The following is a 14,442-nucleotide window of genomic DNA, read 5'->3' on the forward strand; positions in this document are numbered from 1 at the left end:
TGCGTGAAGAAACTTCCTGAGGCCAAGATAAAAAAAAAAAAATTAGGGGGAATTCCCTGGCAGTCCAGTGGTTAGGGCTCCACACTCTCACTGCAGAGGTCCCACGTGCGATCCCTGGTCGGGGAGCCAAGATCCCACAGGCCACACAGACAGGCAAAAAAAAAAAAATTAGAATGTGAAAAAGAATAGATAAATGTATATATATAACACTGAATCACTTTGCTGTACCCCTGAAACTAACACAACATTGTAAATCAACTATACTCGAATATAAAATAAAAATTAAAAAACAAACAAGCCATTAAAATGGATTATAGAACAGTGCTTGGCACTCACACAGGGCTGGGAATAGTGCATGATCTTACCAGCCAGACTAGAAAAACTCGTAATTCACCAGACATTGGGAGAATACTTGGGAAGGTTTTGCCTCAGTCTAATTAGCCCTAGACTGAGCACTGCTTCAGAGCTGCCAAACAAATTATGAAAGCAAGAAAAAAAAGGATCAAACTATTTTCAAGTAACTTAACTGAATAACAGAACAAAGCTCAAGGAGGTTTATAAAAATACAAAAATATCCAGTACTCAACAAGGTAAAATTCACAATTTCTACCATTAAATTGATGATTACTAGGCATGCAAAAAGGAGGAATACATGACCCATATTGAACAAAAAACAAAACCAATGGACACACACACACACACACACACACAGAACTCACATAGATTATAATCTTAAATCCTAAAAGCAACTCATCCTGGTAGATTCCATTTTCTTTCTTTCACAAAAGAGAAGTGTTAAATGATTTGCTTGAGGTTGCCCCACTAACAGGCACCAGAATTGGGATTCAAACCCCATCCAACTGGCCCCAGAAATGGAGCTTCTTGGACTAAACTGTACTGTTCCCAACCATCTCCATCCTCTGGTCATCTCTGTATGAGAGCTGAAACAAGAAGGCTGAAGGTCCACTTGTTTGACTTCAGCTGGGAATGTATGTGTCTCACATGTCCGCATGTCTACAAAGGACCTTGAAAGAGCCCGAGTGTTGATTTTTGAATCACAAATAAATTTTAGCAAGTAGGTGAATTGGCAAATATAGAATCCATGAATAGTCTTTATCTTTATGTCATCCTCATTTTTTTTTTTTGACCGCACCTTGTGGCACGTGGGATCTCAGTTCCCTGACGGGGGATAGAACCGGCGACCCCTGCATTGGGAGGGTAGAGTCTTAACCACTGGACCACCAAGGAAGTCCTGGATGTCATCCTCATTTTTGAAGGGAATTTTTCACTGGATACAGACTCCTAGGTTGTCAGTTATTTTCTTCCAACTCTTTGAAGATCATCTAGCTCCTATTGTTCTTATTGCAACACCAGGAGTCAGTTTAACTATTGCTCCTTCTAAGGTAAACTCTTCCCACTCCCAACTTATATTTTTTTCAGCATGTTTCATTTTCTGCAGTTTCACTATGATGCATTTAGGTGTAGATTTCTTTTTATTAATCCCGTTTGGAATGTATGATTTCTTGAATCCCTGAATTAATGTCCTGCTTCATTAAAAAAAAATTCTTAGCAATTCTCTCCAGATATTAATTCTGCTGCAGTCTCTCTCTGTGGTTATTAGCCATTTGTGTACCTTCTTTGGAAAAATGTCTACTCAAATCCTTTGTGCATTTTTAAGTTGGGTTGTCTTTTGTTGTTGGCTTGCAAGAGGTCTTTTAAAAAATAATTAATTAATTAATTTATTTATTTATTTTTGGCTGCGTTGGGTTTTCGTTGCTGCACGCGGGCTTTCTCTAGTTGCATCGAGTGGGGGCTACTCTTTGCCGCAGTGCGTGGGCTTCTCGTTGCGGTGGCTTCTCTTGTTGTAGAGCACCGGGTCTAGACGCGTGGACTTCAGTAGTTGTGGCTCACGGGCTCTACAGCACAGGCTCAGTAGTTGTGGCGCACGGGCTTAGTTGCTCCAGGGCATGTGGGATCTTCCCGGACCAGGGATGGAACCTGTGTCCCCTGCATTGACAGGCAGATTCTTAACCACTGGGCCACCAGGGCAGTCCCTGTAAGAGGTCTTTATATATTCAGGGTACTAACCCTTATTAGATATGGTTTGCAAATATTTTCTCCCATTCTGTGGTTGTCTTTCCCCTGAATTTTTTTTTAATTAATTAATTAATTTATTTATTTTTGGTTGTGTTGGGTCTTCGTTTCTATGCGAGGGCTTTCTCCAGTTGCGGCAAGTGGGGGCCACTCTTCATCGCGGTGCGCGGGCCTCTCACTATCGCGGCTTCTCTTGTTGCGGAGCACAGGTTCCAGACGCGCAGGCTCAGTAGTTGTGGCTCACGGGCCCAGTTGGTCCGCGGCATGTGGGATCTTCCCCGACCAGGGCTTGAACCTGTGTCCCCTGCATTGGAAGGTGGATTCTCAACCACTGCACCACCAGGGAAGCCCTCCCCTGAATTTTTATCTCTTTTTTTTTGTGCTTTATTCAGCACAGTTTCTTCTGATCTACCTTTTCATATACTAGTTTTTGCTAGGACTTATGTAAGCTGCTGTTATTCATTTATCAGGTTCTTAATTTTACTTATGGTAGTTTTCTGGTCTAGCATTTCTAGTGGGTATTTTACAAAATTTGATGTCGCTTTTCATGTAGCTGAAATTTTAAAATTCAATTTTGTCTCCATGGTCATAGTACTCATAGTTGTTTTGCAGTGTGTGTCTGGCAATCTGACTCTCTGGGGTTTCTGTGGATCTTTTAAAAATTTCTGTTGTTTGTGCCTGTTCTCATTCGTGATGTCCTGTATCATCACAAGTCTAGTTATGCTTGTATGTTGAAAATTGTATTTGAAAAATTACTTGTAAAAATAATTTCTGTCCTAGAAAAGCTTTCTCAAGAAGGATTTTTGTTTACTTTTGCTAGGCACCTAGGGGTACTAAAAAGCTGGGCTTCAGGATATTAATTCCCCTTAATCCGCTTTCAGTCTTGACATGATGCTTGGCATCAGGATATTCAAGTTCTGGTTTACTTGTAGTACACCTTTACTCTTAGACTACATCCCTTTGGGATTCCAGCTATAAGGTTAGAGGGTTTATTAAGTTTCCTCACTCTTGGTAGGCTCTGGACTCCAACTTCTGTCCTCGGCTTGGAAAGCTGTCAAAAAATGATTCTTAGCTTCTTTTTGATTAGTGTTTGTCCTCTGGGTTATGAATGGTGTCAAATGTTAAGTTCAGCTTCTCTGGTTTTGGCCTGATATTCTTTAGAAATTGGATACTTTCAGGAAGATTTAACAAAACCACTATATGTAGACTTTTTAGTTGTCTTCAGCTAAAGTGATGGTCCAAATTTACTAATTCACAAATAATAAAAGCTGAAGTCTTAGATGCATGTTTAAATTTTTAAAAACATACACTTTAGGAATTCCCTGGCGGTCCAGTGGTTAGGATTCCATGCTCTCACTGCTGAAGGCTTGGGTTCAATCCCTGGTCGAGGAACTAAGATCCCACAGGCCACGTGGTGTGGAAAAAAAAAAAGGCAACCTAAAAACGTACACTTTAAAAAAATAATTGTTTTGTCTTTGAGTTGTAAATCAATTGCATTGTGGTTAAGGAATATTGCCTGTATCATACAAATTCTTTGAAATTTATTGAGACTTGATTTGTGGCCTGGTGATCAATTTTCGTAAATGTTCCATGTGTACTTGAGAAGAATTTATACTCCCTAAATTTGGGGTGCAGCATTCTATTTATATCTTTTTTTGGGGTGATTTTATATTTATTTATATTTATTTGGCTGCGTCAGGTCTTAGTTGCAGCATGTGGGGTCTTTCATTGCAGTGTGCAGGCTCTTTGTTGCAGTGCGTGGGCTTCCCTAGTCATGGCGCACTGATTCCAGAGCACGCGGGCTCCAGGGTGCACGGGCTCAGTAGTTGTGGTGCGCAGGCTTAGTTGCCCTGTGGCATGTGGGGTCTTAGTTCCCCGACCAGGGATCGAACCCATGTCCCCTGCGTTGGAAGGCGGATTCTTAACCACTGGACCACCAGGGAAGTCCCTTCTATTTATATCTATAAATCAAACCTGCTAATTGTATTCTTTAAATTTGCTAAGCTTTACTTTTTTGTCTGTTCTTCCTGCCATAATTGAGATAGGTGGGTTTAATTCTCTGAGTATAATGGTGAATTTGTTAATCTTTTCCAGTTAATGTATGTATTTTTTCTTCAAATATTTTAAGGCTATGTAATTTGGAACATATAAGTTTAGAACTGTTCTATGTTTCTGATGCACTGAAATTATCATTATGTAGTAACCTTCTCTATCTTTATTCATGTTTTTTATCATAAACGCTATTTTTAGGATATTAACGTAGCTATGCCAGCTTTTTTTATCTTTCATTTTTTAATTGAAGTATAGTTGATTTAAAATGTGTTAATTTCTACTGTACAGCAAAGTGATTCAGTTATGCATATACATATATATATTCTTTTTTAAAAAATATTCTTTTCCATATGGTTTATCATAGGATACTGAATATAGTTCTCTGTGCTATACAGTAGGACCTTGTTGTTTATCCATTCCATGTATAATAGCTTACATCTGCTAACCCCAACCTCCCACTACATCCCTCCCCCAAGCCCCTCCCCCTTGGCAACCACAAGTCTGTTCTCTACGTCTGTGAGTCTGTTTCCGTTTCATAAATAGGTTCATTTGTGTCATATTTTAGGTGCTACATATAAGTGATATCATATGATATTTGTCTTTCTCTTTCTGACTTACTTCACTTAGTATGATAATCTGTAGTTTCATCCATGTTGCTGCAAATGGCATTATTTTGTTCTTTTTCATGGCTGAGTAATATTCCATTGTATATATGTACCACATCTTCTTTACCCATTCATCTGTCAATGGACATTTATGCTGTTTCCATGTCTTGGCTATTATGAACAGTGCTGCTATGAACATTGGGGTGCATGTATCTTTTTGGATTAGAGTTTTTTCTGGATATATGCCCAGAAGTGGTATTGCTGGATCATATGGTAGTTCTATTATTAGTTTTCTGAGGAACCACCCTACTGTTTTCCATAGTGGCTGTACCAACTTACATTCCCACCAACAGTATAGGAGGGTTCCCTTTTCTCCACATCCTCTCCAGCATTTGTCATTTGTAGAGCTTTTTTTGTTGTATTTTTTGTTTGTTTTTTTTATCTTTTTGGCTGTGCCTCACGGCTTGTGGGATCTTAGTTCTCCAATCAGGGACTGAAACTGGGCCCTTGGCAGTGAAAGTGCAGAGTCCTAACCACTGGACTGCCAGGGAATTTCCTCAAGGTCCTGCTTCCAATTCTTTTGAATATCGACCCAGAAGTGGAACTGCTGCACCATATGGAAATTCTATTTTTAACTTTTTGAGGAACTGTCATACTGTTTTTCATAACGGCTGTACAATTTTACCTTCCCACTAACAGTGCACAAAGGTTTCAGTTTCTCCACATCTTTGCCAACATTTGTTACTTTCTGTTTGTTTAAAGTAGCCATCCTAATAGGTATAAGCTAGACTCATTGTAGGTTTTTGTTTTTGTTTCTGGCCACCCTGCACGGCTTGCAGGATCTTAGTTCCCTGACCAGGGATTGAAGCTGGGCTCTCGGCAGTGAAAGCACAGAGTCCTAAGCAGTGGACCCTCAGGGAATTCCCTCTCATTGTAGTTTTTTGTTTTGTTTTTAAATTTATTTAATTTATTTATTTTTGGTTGCATTGGGTCTTCGTTGCTGCACGCGGGCTTTCTCTAGTTGCGGCAAGCGGGGGCTACTCTTTGTTGCGGTACGCACGTGGGCTTCTCATTGCGGTGGCTTCTCTTGTTGCGGAGCACGGGCTCTAGGCCCACGGGCTTCAGTAGTTGTGGCATGCAGGCTCAGTAGTTGTGGCACACGAGCTTAGTTGCTCCGCGGCATGTGGGACCTTCCCGGACCAGGGCTTGAACCTGTGTCCCCTGCATTGGCAGGAGGATTCTTAACCACTGTGCCACCAAGGAAGCCCTCATTGTAGTTTTGGTGTGCATTTCCTTAATGATTAGTGATATTGAGCATCTTTTCATGTGCTTATGGGCCATTTGTGTACCTTCTTAAAGAAATGTCTATTCAAGACCTTTGCTCATTTTAAAATTTGGTTGTTTTTTGTTGTTGTTGTTGTTGAGTTTTAGGAGTTCTCTATATTCTGAATATTAATCTTTTATCAGATATATGAATTGCAAATATTTTTCCCACTCTTTATTGCTATTTTATTCTGTTGATAATGTCTCTTGATACACAAGATTTAAAAATTTTTGTGAAGTCCAATTTGCCTATTTCTTTTTTTTTTAACCTGTACATTTGGTGTCATATCCAAGAAATTATCACCAAATCCAGTGTCTTAAAGTTGTGCCCAATGTTTTCTTCTAAGAGTTCTAAAGTTTTAAGTCTTACATTTAGGTCATGGATTCATTTTCATTTTTTTGATACTTATTTATTTATTTAGGCTGCACTGGGTCTTAGTTGTGGCATGTGGGATCTTCGTTGTGGCATGTTTAGTTGCAGCATGTGAGACCTTTAGTTGCAGCATGTGGACTCTTAGTTGCAGCATGCATGTGGGATCTAGTTCCCCAACTAGGGATTGAACCTGTGCCCCATGCATTGGGAGTGCGGAGTCTTACCCACTGGTCCACCAGGGAAGTCCCCATTTTTTTTTTCATTTTTATTTATTTATTTATTTATTGGCTGTGTTGGGTCTTTGTTGCTGGGTGTGGGCTTTCTCTAGTTGTGGTGAGCGGGGGCTACTTTTCATTGCGGTGCTCAGGCTTCTCATTGTGGTGGCTTCTCTTGTTGCAGAACATGGGCTCTAGGCATGCGGCCTTCAGTAGTTGCAGCACGTGGGCTTAGTAGTTGCAACACTTGGGCCCTAGAGTGCACGGGCTTCAGTAGTTGTGGTGCACAGGCTCTGTAGTTGTGGCACACAGGCTTAGTTTCTCTGCTGCATGTGGGATCTTCCCGGAATAGGTATTGAACCTGTGTCCCCTGCACTGGCAGACGGATTCTTAACCACTGTGTCACTAGGGAAGTTCCCCCCATTTTGTTATAATTTTTTTTGTTGGTGCTAGGTAAGAGTCCAACTTCATTATTTTACACGTAGATATCCAGTTTTCTTAGCACCATTTATTGAAACTACTGTCTTTTCCCCTTTGAATGGTCTTAAAACTCTTGCTGCAAATCAGTTTTCCATATAAGTGAGAGTTTATTTCTGGACTCCCTATTCAATTTCATTGTTTTATATGTTTGTCTTTATGCTAATACCACACGTTTTGATTACTGTAGCTTTGTGTATTTTCCAGGTTTCCTTCTGTTATTGATTTCTAACTCCATCCCATGGTGGTCAGAGAAGATATCTATCTTCTTAGATATACTGAGACTTAATTTTGTGCTCTAACACATGGTCTGTCCTGGAGAGTGTCCCACCTGAACTTGAGAAGAATGTGTATTTTATTGTGGCATAAAATGTTCTGTTTATGTCTGTTAGCTCTAGTTGATTTATTGTGTTGTTCAAGTCTTCTATTTCCTTATTATCTTCTTTGTGGTTGTTCTGTCCATTATTGCGAGTAGGGTATTGAAGTCTCCAACATTATTATTATTATTATTTTTAAGCTCATGGAAGAGGTTTATTTTCTAATTGACAGTCTATGCTAGGAAATACAGTCTCCAAACCTGACAAGAAACATTCACTACCCATTCATGTGGTTGAAAAGGAAATTAAGTTAATTATAGTCTTTAAACTTTTTTTTTTATTTTTTTTAATTTTTATTTATTTTTATGGCGTGTTGGGTCTTCGTTTCTGCGCGAGGGCTTTCTCTAGTTGTGGTAAGCGGGGGCCACTCCTCACTGCAGTGCGCGGGCCTCTCACCATAGCGGCCTCTCCCGTTGCGGAGCACAGGCTCCAGACGCGCAGGCTCAGTAATTGTGGCTCACGGGCCCAGTTGCTCCGTGGCATGTGGGATCCTCCCAGACCCAGGCTCGAACCCGTGTCCCCTGCACCGGCAGGCAGACTCTCAACCACTGCGCCACCAGGGAAGCCCCAAGTCTTTAAACTTTTGAAAACAATCTGAGGGGAAAAACCTATATAGTGCTCAAACTGTACTTTTAAAAATACTATTTGATTTATATTCATGTATGAAAAAAAGGGCTATACTATCATGTTTACATACATACCGACATTGGAAACAGAATTCAATAATGAATTACATCTAAATTTTATAAAGAATACAAAAACATTAAAAAAACACTGGTTGGTTATAGAAAGCAGAGTGGAAGAAAAAACTATTAGCTATCATTCTCATTTCCATTAAAGAGTAGCACCCTCTGAGAAGAATCATATCAATTAGTAATACTCACCTATACTACAAAATAATATATACAAAGAAAGTTAGGTTTGTACTGATTTTATTACTTTTACTAAGCCATTTTATCTTCCTCACACTCAACACAAAGAAAATAATATGAAGAAAAATATGTCTTCATTATTCACAATAAGAAAAAGAGTCTGCTTCATTCTGCAGGCCTGGTGTATTGTACAATAGGGAACACTTCATGGTTCACGTGGATCAAAGTATCATTTTTAAATTTTTTGGCTGCACCCTGAGGCATGTGGGATCTTAGTTCCCCGACCAGGGATAGAACCTGCACCCCCTGCATTGGAAGAGCAGACTCTTAACCACTGGACTGCCAGGGAAGTCCCTAAATTATCATTTTGATTCTGACCCACTGAATAGAATCTCATACATATTTGGTGACTAGACTAACTCCCTGGGAGCTGTGATAGATTGAACTACTTCTGTGGTATCCCCAGATCTCACTAAATAAGAAAAGACCCTACACAAGAAAAGATATCAATCTGTCCATGAATTCTATCTATAGGCTCTTTCTTTAGTGTAAGGTGGAAAAAGGGGCCCTTTCTTGAGTACATGGATACACGTATTCTTGTGGTCTACAGATTGCTGGATTGATATTGTGTCTGATATAATGAAGATAAGATATACATTGAAACCACTGTCAGATTAAGAAACCTCCACAACTTGTCTCAGTTCTTCAAATAATGGAGCAAGTTCTTTTTCTAGGCTGACAATTAGTCCTACATTGGCATTGCTGCTGGCTATGAAACGCATCACCAAAGGTAGATGATTGAATTGAGCTGCCTGGTAGGTGTTACATTGGATTGGCCAAAAAGTTAGTTCGGATTTTTCCGTAAGATGTTATGGAAAAACCTGAACGAAATTTTGGCCAACCCAATAGTAACAGATGATAATTTATTTTTTGAAAGTCCGAGTTTGCTCCCATGGTGTGTTGCAAGGGCAAAAGTAGATAACCAGGTCTCAGAGCATGCTCTGGAGCATTATCATTGGCCACTTTAATGACAGGCACTCTATCTGACACAACAACAGCATGGAGCCCCTCAACACTTGGTAATTTTTTAGACAGGAATTGTTTTAGGTCATCCGCCATAATGAACCCCTTTCTCCTGGCAGGATGTCTCCACGCCTGGGTTTCCGGGCTAACAGTTTCTCTCTCCAACTATTATTATAGAACTGTCTACTCCTCCCTTTAATTCTGCCAATTTTTTGCTTCATATAGTTTGATAATCTATTATAATATGCATAATTTTTATAATTGTTATCTTCTTGCTATATCTGACCTTTTTTTTTGGCCGTGCTTTGCAGCATGTTGGATCTTATTTCCCTGGCCAGGGATGGAACCTGTGCCCCCTGCAATGGAAGTGTGGAGTCTTAACCCCTGCACTGCCAGGAAAGTCACCTATATTTGACCTTTTTATTAATGTATAATGTCCTTGTCTCTTGTAACCTTTTAAAAAAAATTAAAGTCTATTTTGTCTGATAATATATAATCACTTGTTCTCTTTTGGTTACTATTTCTGTGGAATATCTCTTTCCATTCTTCCACTTCAGCCTTTTTGTCTCTTTGGATCTAAAGTGAGTCTTGGGCTCCCCTGCTGGTGCAGTGGTTAAGACTCTGCCTTCCAATGCAGGGGACAAGGGTTCGAGCCCTGGCCCAGGAAGATCCCACATGCCGCGGTGTAACTAAGCCCGTGTGCCACAACTACTGAGCCCGCATGCCACAGCTACTGAGGTCCGTGCGCCTAGAGCCCGTGCTCCCAACAGGAGAAGCCACTGCAATGGGAAGCCCTTGCACCGCAACGAAGAGTGGCCCCCGCTCGTCGTAACCAGAGAAATCCCGTGGACAGCAACGAAGACCCAACGCAACCAAAAATAAAAAAAAATAAAAAATAAAAATAAAATAAAGTGAGTCTTTCATAGACAGCATATAGTTGGATCATGTTTATTTTTATTATTTTTTAAAATTTTTATTAAAGTATAGTCAATTTACATTGTGTCAATTTCTGCTGTACAGCAAAGTGACTCAGTTTTACATATATACGCTTTTTCCTATTCTTTTCCATTATGGTTTATCACAGGATATTGAATATAGTTCCCTGTACTATACGGTAGGACCTTGTTGTTTATCCATCTTATATATAATAGTTTGCATCTGTTAATCCCAAGCTCCCAATCCTTCCTTTCCCTACCCCTCTCCCCCTTGGCAACCACATGCCTGTTCTCTATATCTCTGAGTCTGGATCATTAAAAAATTTTTTTTATTGAAATATAGTTGATTTACAATGCTGTGTTAGTTTCAGGTGTACAGCAAAGTGATTCAGTTATATATATATATGTATATATGCTTGTTTTACATTTTCTTCCATTATAGGTTATTACAAGATATTGAGTAGAGTTTCCTTTATTATACAGTAGTGCTGTCCTTGTTTGTTGGATCATAGTTTTTAAAATTCATTCTGTCAATCCGTCTTTTGATTGGAGAGTTTAAACTATTTATATTTAAAGTAGTTACTGATAAGGAGGGACCTACTTCTGTCATTTTGTTATTTGTTTTCTGTATGCCTTATAGCTTTTTCATCCCTCATTTCCTGAATTACTGTCTTTTTTTTTCTGCCTCGCTCGCCACATGGCTGGCTTGTGGGATTGAACCTGGGCCCACCGGAGTGGAAGCACCAAGTCTTAACCACTGGACTACCAGGGAGTTCCCATTACTGTCTTCTTTTGTGTTGATTTTTTTGTAGTTAAACGTTTAGATTCTTTTCTTTTTTTTTTTTTAATTTTTATTTATTTATTTATTTATTTTATTTATTTATTTTTGGCTGTGTTGGGTCTTCGTTTCTGTGCGAGGGCTTTCTCTAGTTGCTGCAAGCGGGGGCCACTCTTCATCGCAGTGTGCGGGCCTCTCACTGTCACGGCCTCTCTTGTTGCAGAGCACAGGCTCCAGACTTGCAGGTTCAGTAGTTGTGGCTCACGGGCCCAGCTGCTCCGTGGCATGTGGGATCTTCCCAGACCAGGGCTCGAACCCGTGTCCCCTGCATTGGCAGGCAGATTCTCAACCACTGCGCCACCAGGGAAGCCCCTCCTTTTTTTCATATATTCTCTTGTTTTCTTCACCTTACCTTTTCTGTTATTTCTTTTTAAAATTTTTATTGGAATATGTTATTTCAGTTATTCTTTTATAGCAGCATTTAGTTTCCCTCTATAACTCTTATTCTTGCTTCATGTTTTCAATATTATCCCTTATCTTTTTGAGGCTGTTCATTATGTATATTTAAAATTTTTGTTCTGGATATTTCTTTATATCTTCTTGTTCTGTAGTTTAGTCAATTTATTGCATTTCTTCAATAGTTTATGCTCCTCAGCTATCTAATCTTTTCCTGAGTTCATATTCCTCTGGGACTATCAGCCTTATTGGCTAAGTAATGGGCACCATGGAGAAAGGCAAAAGGCCAGGCTTCGCTTTGGTCATCTTTTTCTACCTCAGAGAGAACTCTTTGAAAATGAAACCAATATAGAAGAGCAAAGCTTAATGATAAAAAGAAAGAGCTGTGGTGACATCATTTGCATGGCTTCCAGTTCTACCTGAATTTAACTTCACAATTCACTTAAGTAATCTGTTTGCTTAAGCTAGTTTGAATTGCTTTGGTCACTTGATAATCAAAATTGCCTTCACTAGTTCAGCTGTCTTCATCATATACTAGATTTCTTTATATATCTGGCCCAGTGAACTATCCATTCCTACATAGATGTCATATTTTAAATTTCATTGCTTTATATGAGTTCAAGTAGTTTTTTTTTTTTCTAAAGAAAAGATTATCTTTGGTTTTCTATGGACTCATTTTCTTTAGTGGAATAAGTATATACATCTTAGGGTTCTTCAGAGAAACAGAAGCAATAGATTACACACACACACACACACACACATATATATATATTTTGGGGGGCATACTTTTGATTAAAAAGCAAAATATAGCTTCCACATATTTGGAGGAAAACCAACTAACATTATAACTAGTATTAAGGAAGAACTGAGCAGATACTAATAAAGGTAATAAAACAAGATGGGTGTAAAAGCAAAGGTCTCTTTGGGGCATTAAAGTGGGTAGTCCATGGAGCTGGTATAGACTTCTATCAAGAGACATACTGGTGGAAACTCAGGTGGAGTCAAACAAGAGAACAAGAAGAGAGGGCTTTTGGTTTTGTATGCATATATAAATTTAAACATGCGTGTTGGAGAACTTTCAGGGTACTGGAGCTGTGCTGCTTCTCCTGAGGACTCAAGTAATGTCATTGTAATTAATAAAGCACGTAATTGTACACCCACCTTGTTTTGACTGTTTGCTATTTTGTAGATATCACTGCATGAAGAAAACCTTGAACTAAAGAAAAGGGGCAAGGAGGCTCAAGGGAGGCTCACTCTACCACTGTCCCATGTGAGCTGGCCTGGGATTGTAGTAATCTAGAAACATTTTTCAGTGTGCTTATTGCCCTTGCCATCTCCCTAGAAGATTTGGCCTGCCTAAAGAGGGAGCAGAATGAAGAGTTAACACCATTTCCTAGATATAAGAATGGATGAGATAAGTTTACTTTCAATACTTTGCTACTTTTTAATGTTCCTAGTAGATGGTAAGCACTCAATAAAATGGTAGATACTTAATACTGATAAGTTTAATTTGGCATTGCATACATTCTAACTCCTCTGCCTTACTTTTGCTTAATTGAACTCATCTGGCAAAAATCAAAATCATGATAAAATCCAATTCTGTCTAATCCATATACATTGACTGTCTTTAAAGTCTGCTTACTGATCTCTAGGGATCCCTTTTTGCTGCCCAGCAATCACATGATTTTTGTCTTTATTTTATTAAATTCTGTTTCATGCCATATCCTCTTTCTTCAAAGCTCCAATGCCTCTTTTTTCATCTTCATTTTCAGAAGATGACCTTTTCTGTTTCATTGAGAAAATAGAAACACTCAGAACTTTCACAAGCTTCTACAGTCATATCTCCCCACCTACCTACATCTGTACCTACATATTCCTTTTTTGAAAAAAAAATTATTTATTTACTTACTCATTTTGGCTGTGCCGGGTCTCAGTTGCATCATGCGGGATCTTCATTGCGGCATGCAGGATCTTTAGTTGTGGCATCTGGGCTCATAGTTGCACCATGAGGACTCTTAGTTGCGGCATGCATGTGGGATCCAGTTCCCTGACCAGGGATCGAACCCCAGCCCCCTGCATTAGGAGTGCAGAGTCTTACCCACTGGACCACCAGGGAAGTCCCTGTACCTACATATTCCTTTTCTTCTGTTATAATGGATGAACTGTCCATATTTCTAGCTGAGGCCAACTCCTCCACCAAAGAGGATGGCAAATAACCACATGGAAATATTCCCAACATCATTACCTTAAGAGAAATGCAAATTAATGGGGGTATATATATCTATATCTATCTATCTATCTATCTATCTATCTATCTATCTATCTATCTATCTATCTATCATCTATCTATCTATCTAATCTCCAGTGGGATATAACTACACACCTATCAGAATGGCTAAAATAAAAAGTAGTGACAACATCAAATGTTGCAAGGGATGCAGAGAATCTGGATTGCTCATACATTGCTGGTGGAATGTAAAATGGTACAGCCACTTTGGAAAATAGTTTGGCAGGTTTTTTTTGTTTTTTTGTTTTATAGAAAACTAAACATGTAATTACCATTCAATCCAGCAATGGTACTCTTGGGCATTTAGACTAGAAAAATGAAAATTTATGTTTACACAAAAATCATGTACACAAATGTTCACAGCAGCTTTATTTGTAATAGCTTAAAACTGGAAACAATCCAAATGTCCTTCAAAGCATGAACTGTTAAACAAGTACATCAATAACATTACTCAGGGACAAACAGGAGTGGACTATTGAGACACGTTAACAACTTGGGTAGATTTTAAGGGTATTATGCTGAGTGAAAAAAGCAGTCCCAAAAGACTATATGCTGTATGATTCCATTCATTCTTG

General features: G+C 39.1%; 1 protein-coding gene and 1 pseudogene across 2 annotated transcripts in view; both read right to left on the minus strand.

The window, feature by feature from the left end:
- Positions 1-4,996: 4,996 nt before the first annotated feature.
- On the minus strand, positions 4,997-13,905 carry LOC309657878 (ragulator complex protein LAMTOR3 pseudogene; annotated as a pseudogene). Its single transcript has 2 exons — positions 9,291-13,905; positions 4,997-9,242 (listed from the first exon to the last, which is right to left on the minus strand). The product of its transcript is annotated as a ragulator complex protein LAMTOR3 pseudogene (transcript).
- Positions 13,906-13,926: 21 nt separating this feature from the next.
- The window catches only part of ZMYM1 (zinc finger MYM-type containing 1), a 35,722-nt gene continuing 35,206 nt past the window's right edge, over positions 13,927-14,442 (minus strand). The window contains exon 11 of the mRNA XM_082415371.1: positions 13,927-14,438. Coding sequence (XP_082271497.1) covers positions 14,434-14,438 — 5 coding nt within the window. The 3' untranslated portion in view covers positions 13,927-14,433. The remainder of the gene's footprint in view (positions 14,439-14,442) is intronic.

The sequence above is a fragment of the Balaenoptera physalus genome (assembly GCF_965194825.1).
Source record: "Balaenoptera physalus genome assembly, chromosome: 1".
In the NCBI taxonomy this organism is placed as follows: domain Eukaryota; kingdom Metazoa; phylum Chordata; class Mammalia; order Artiodactyla; family Balaenopteridae; genus Balaenoptera; species Balaenoptera physalus.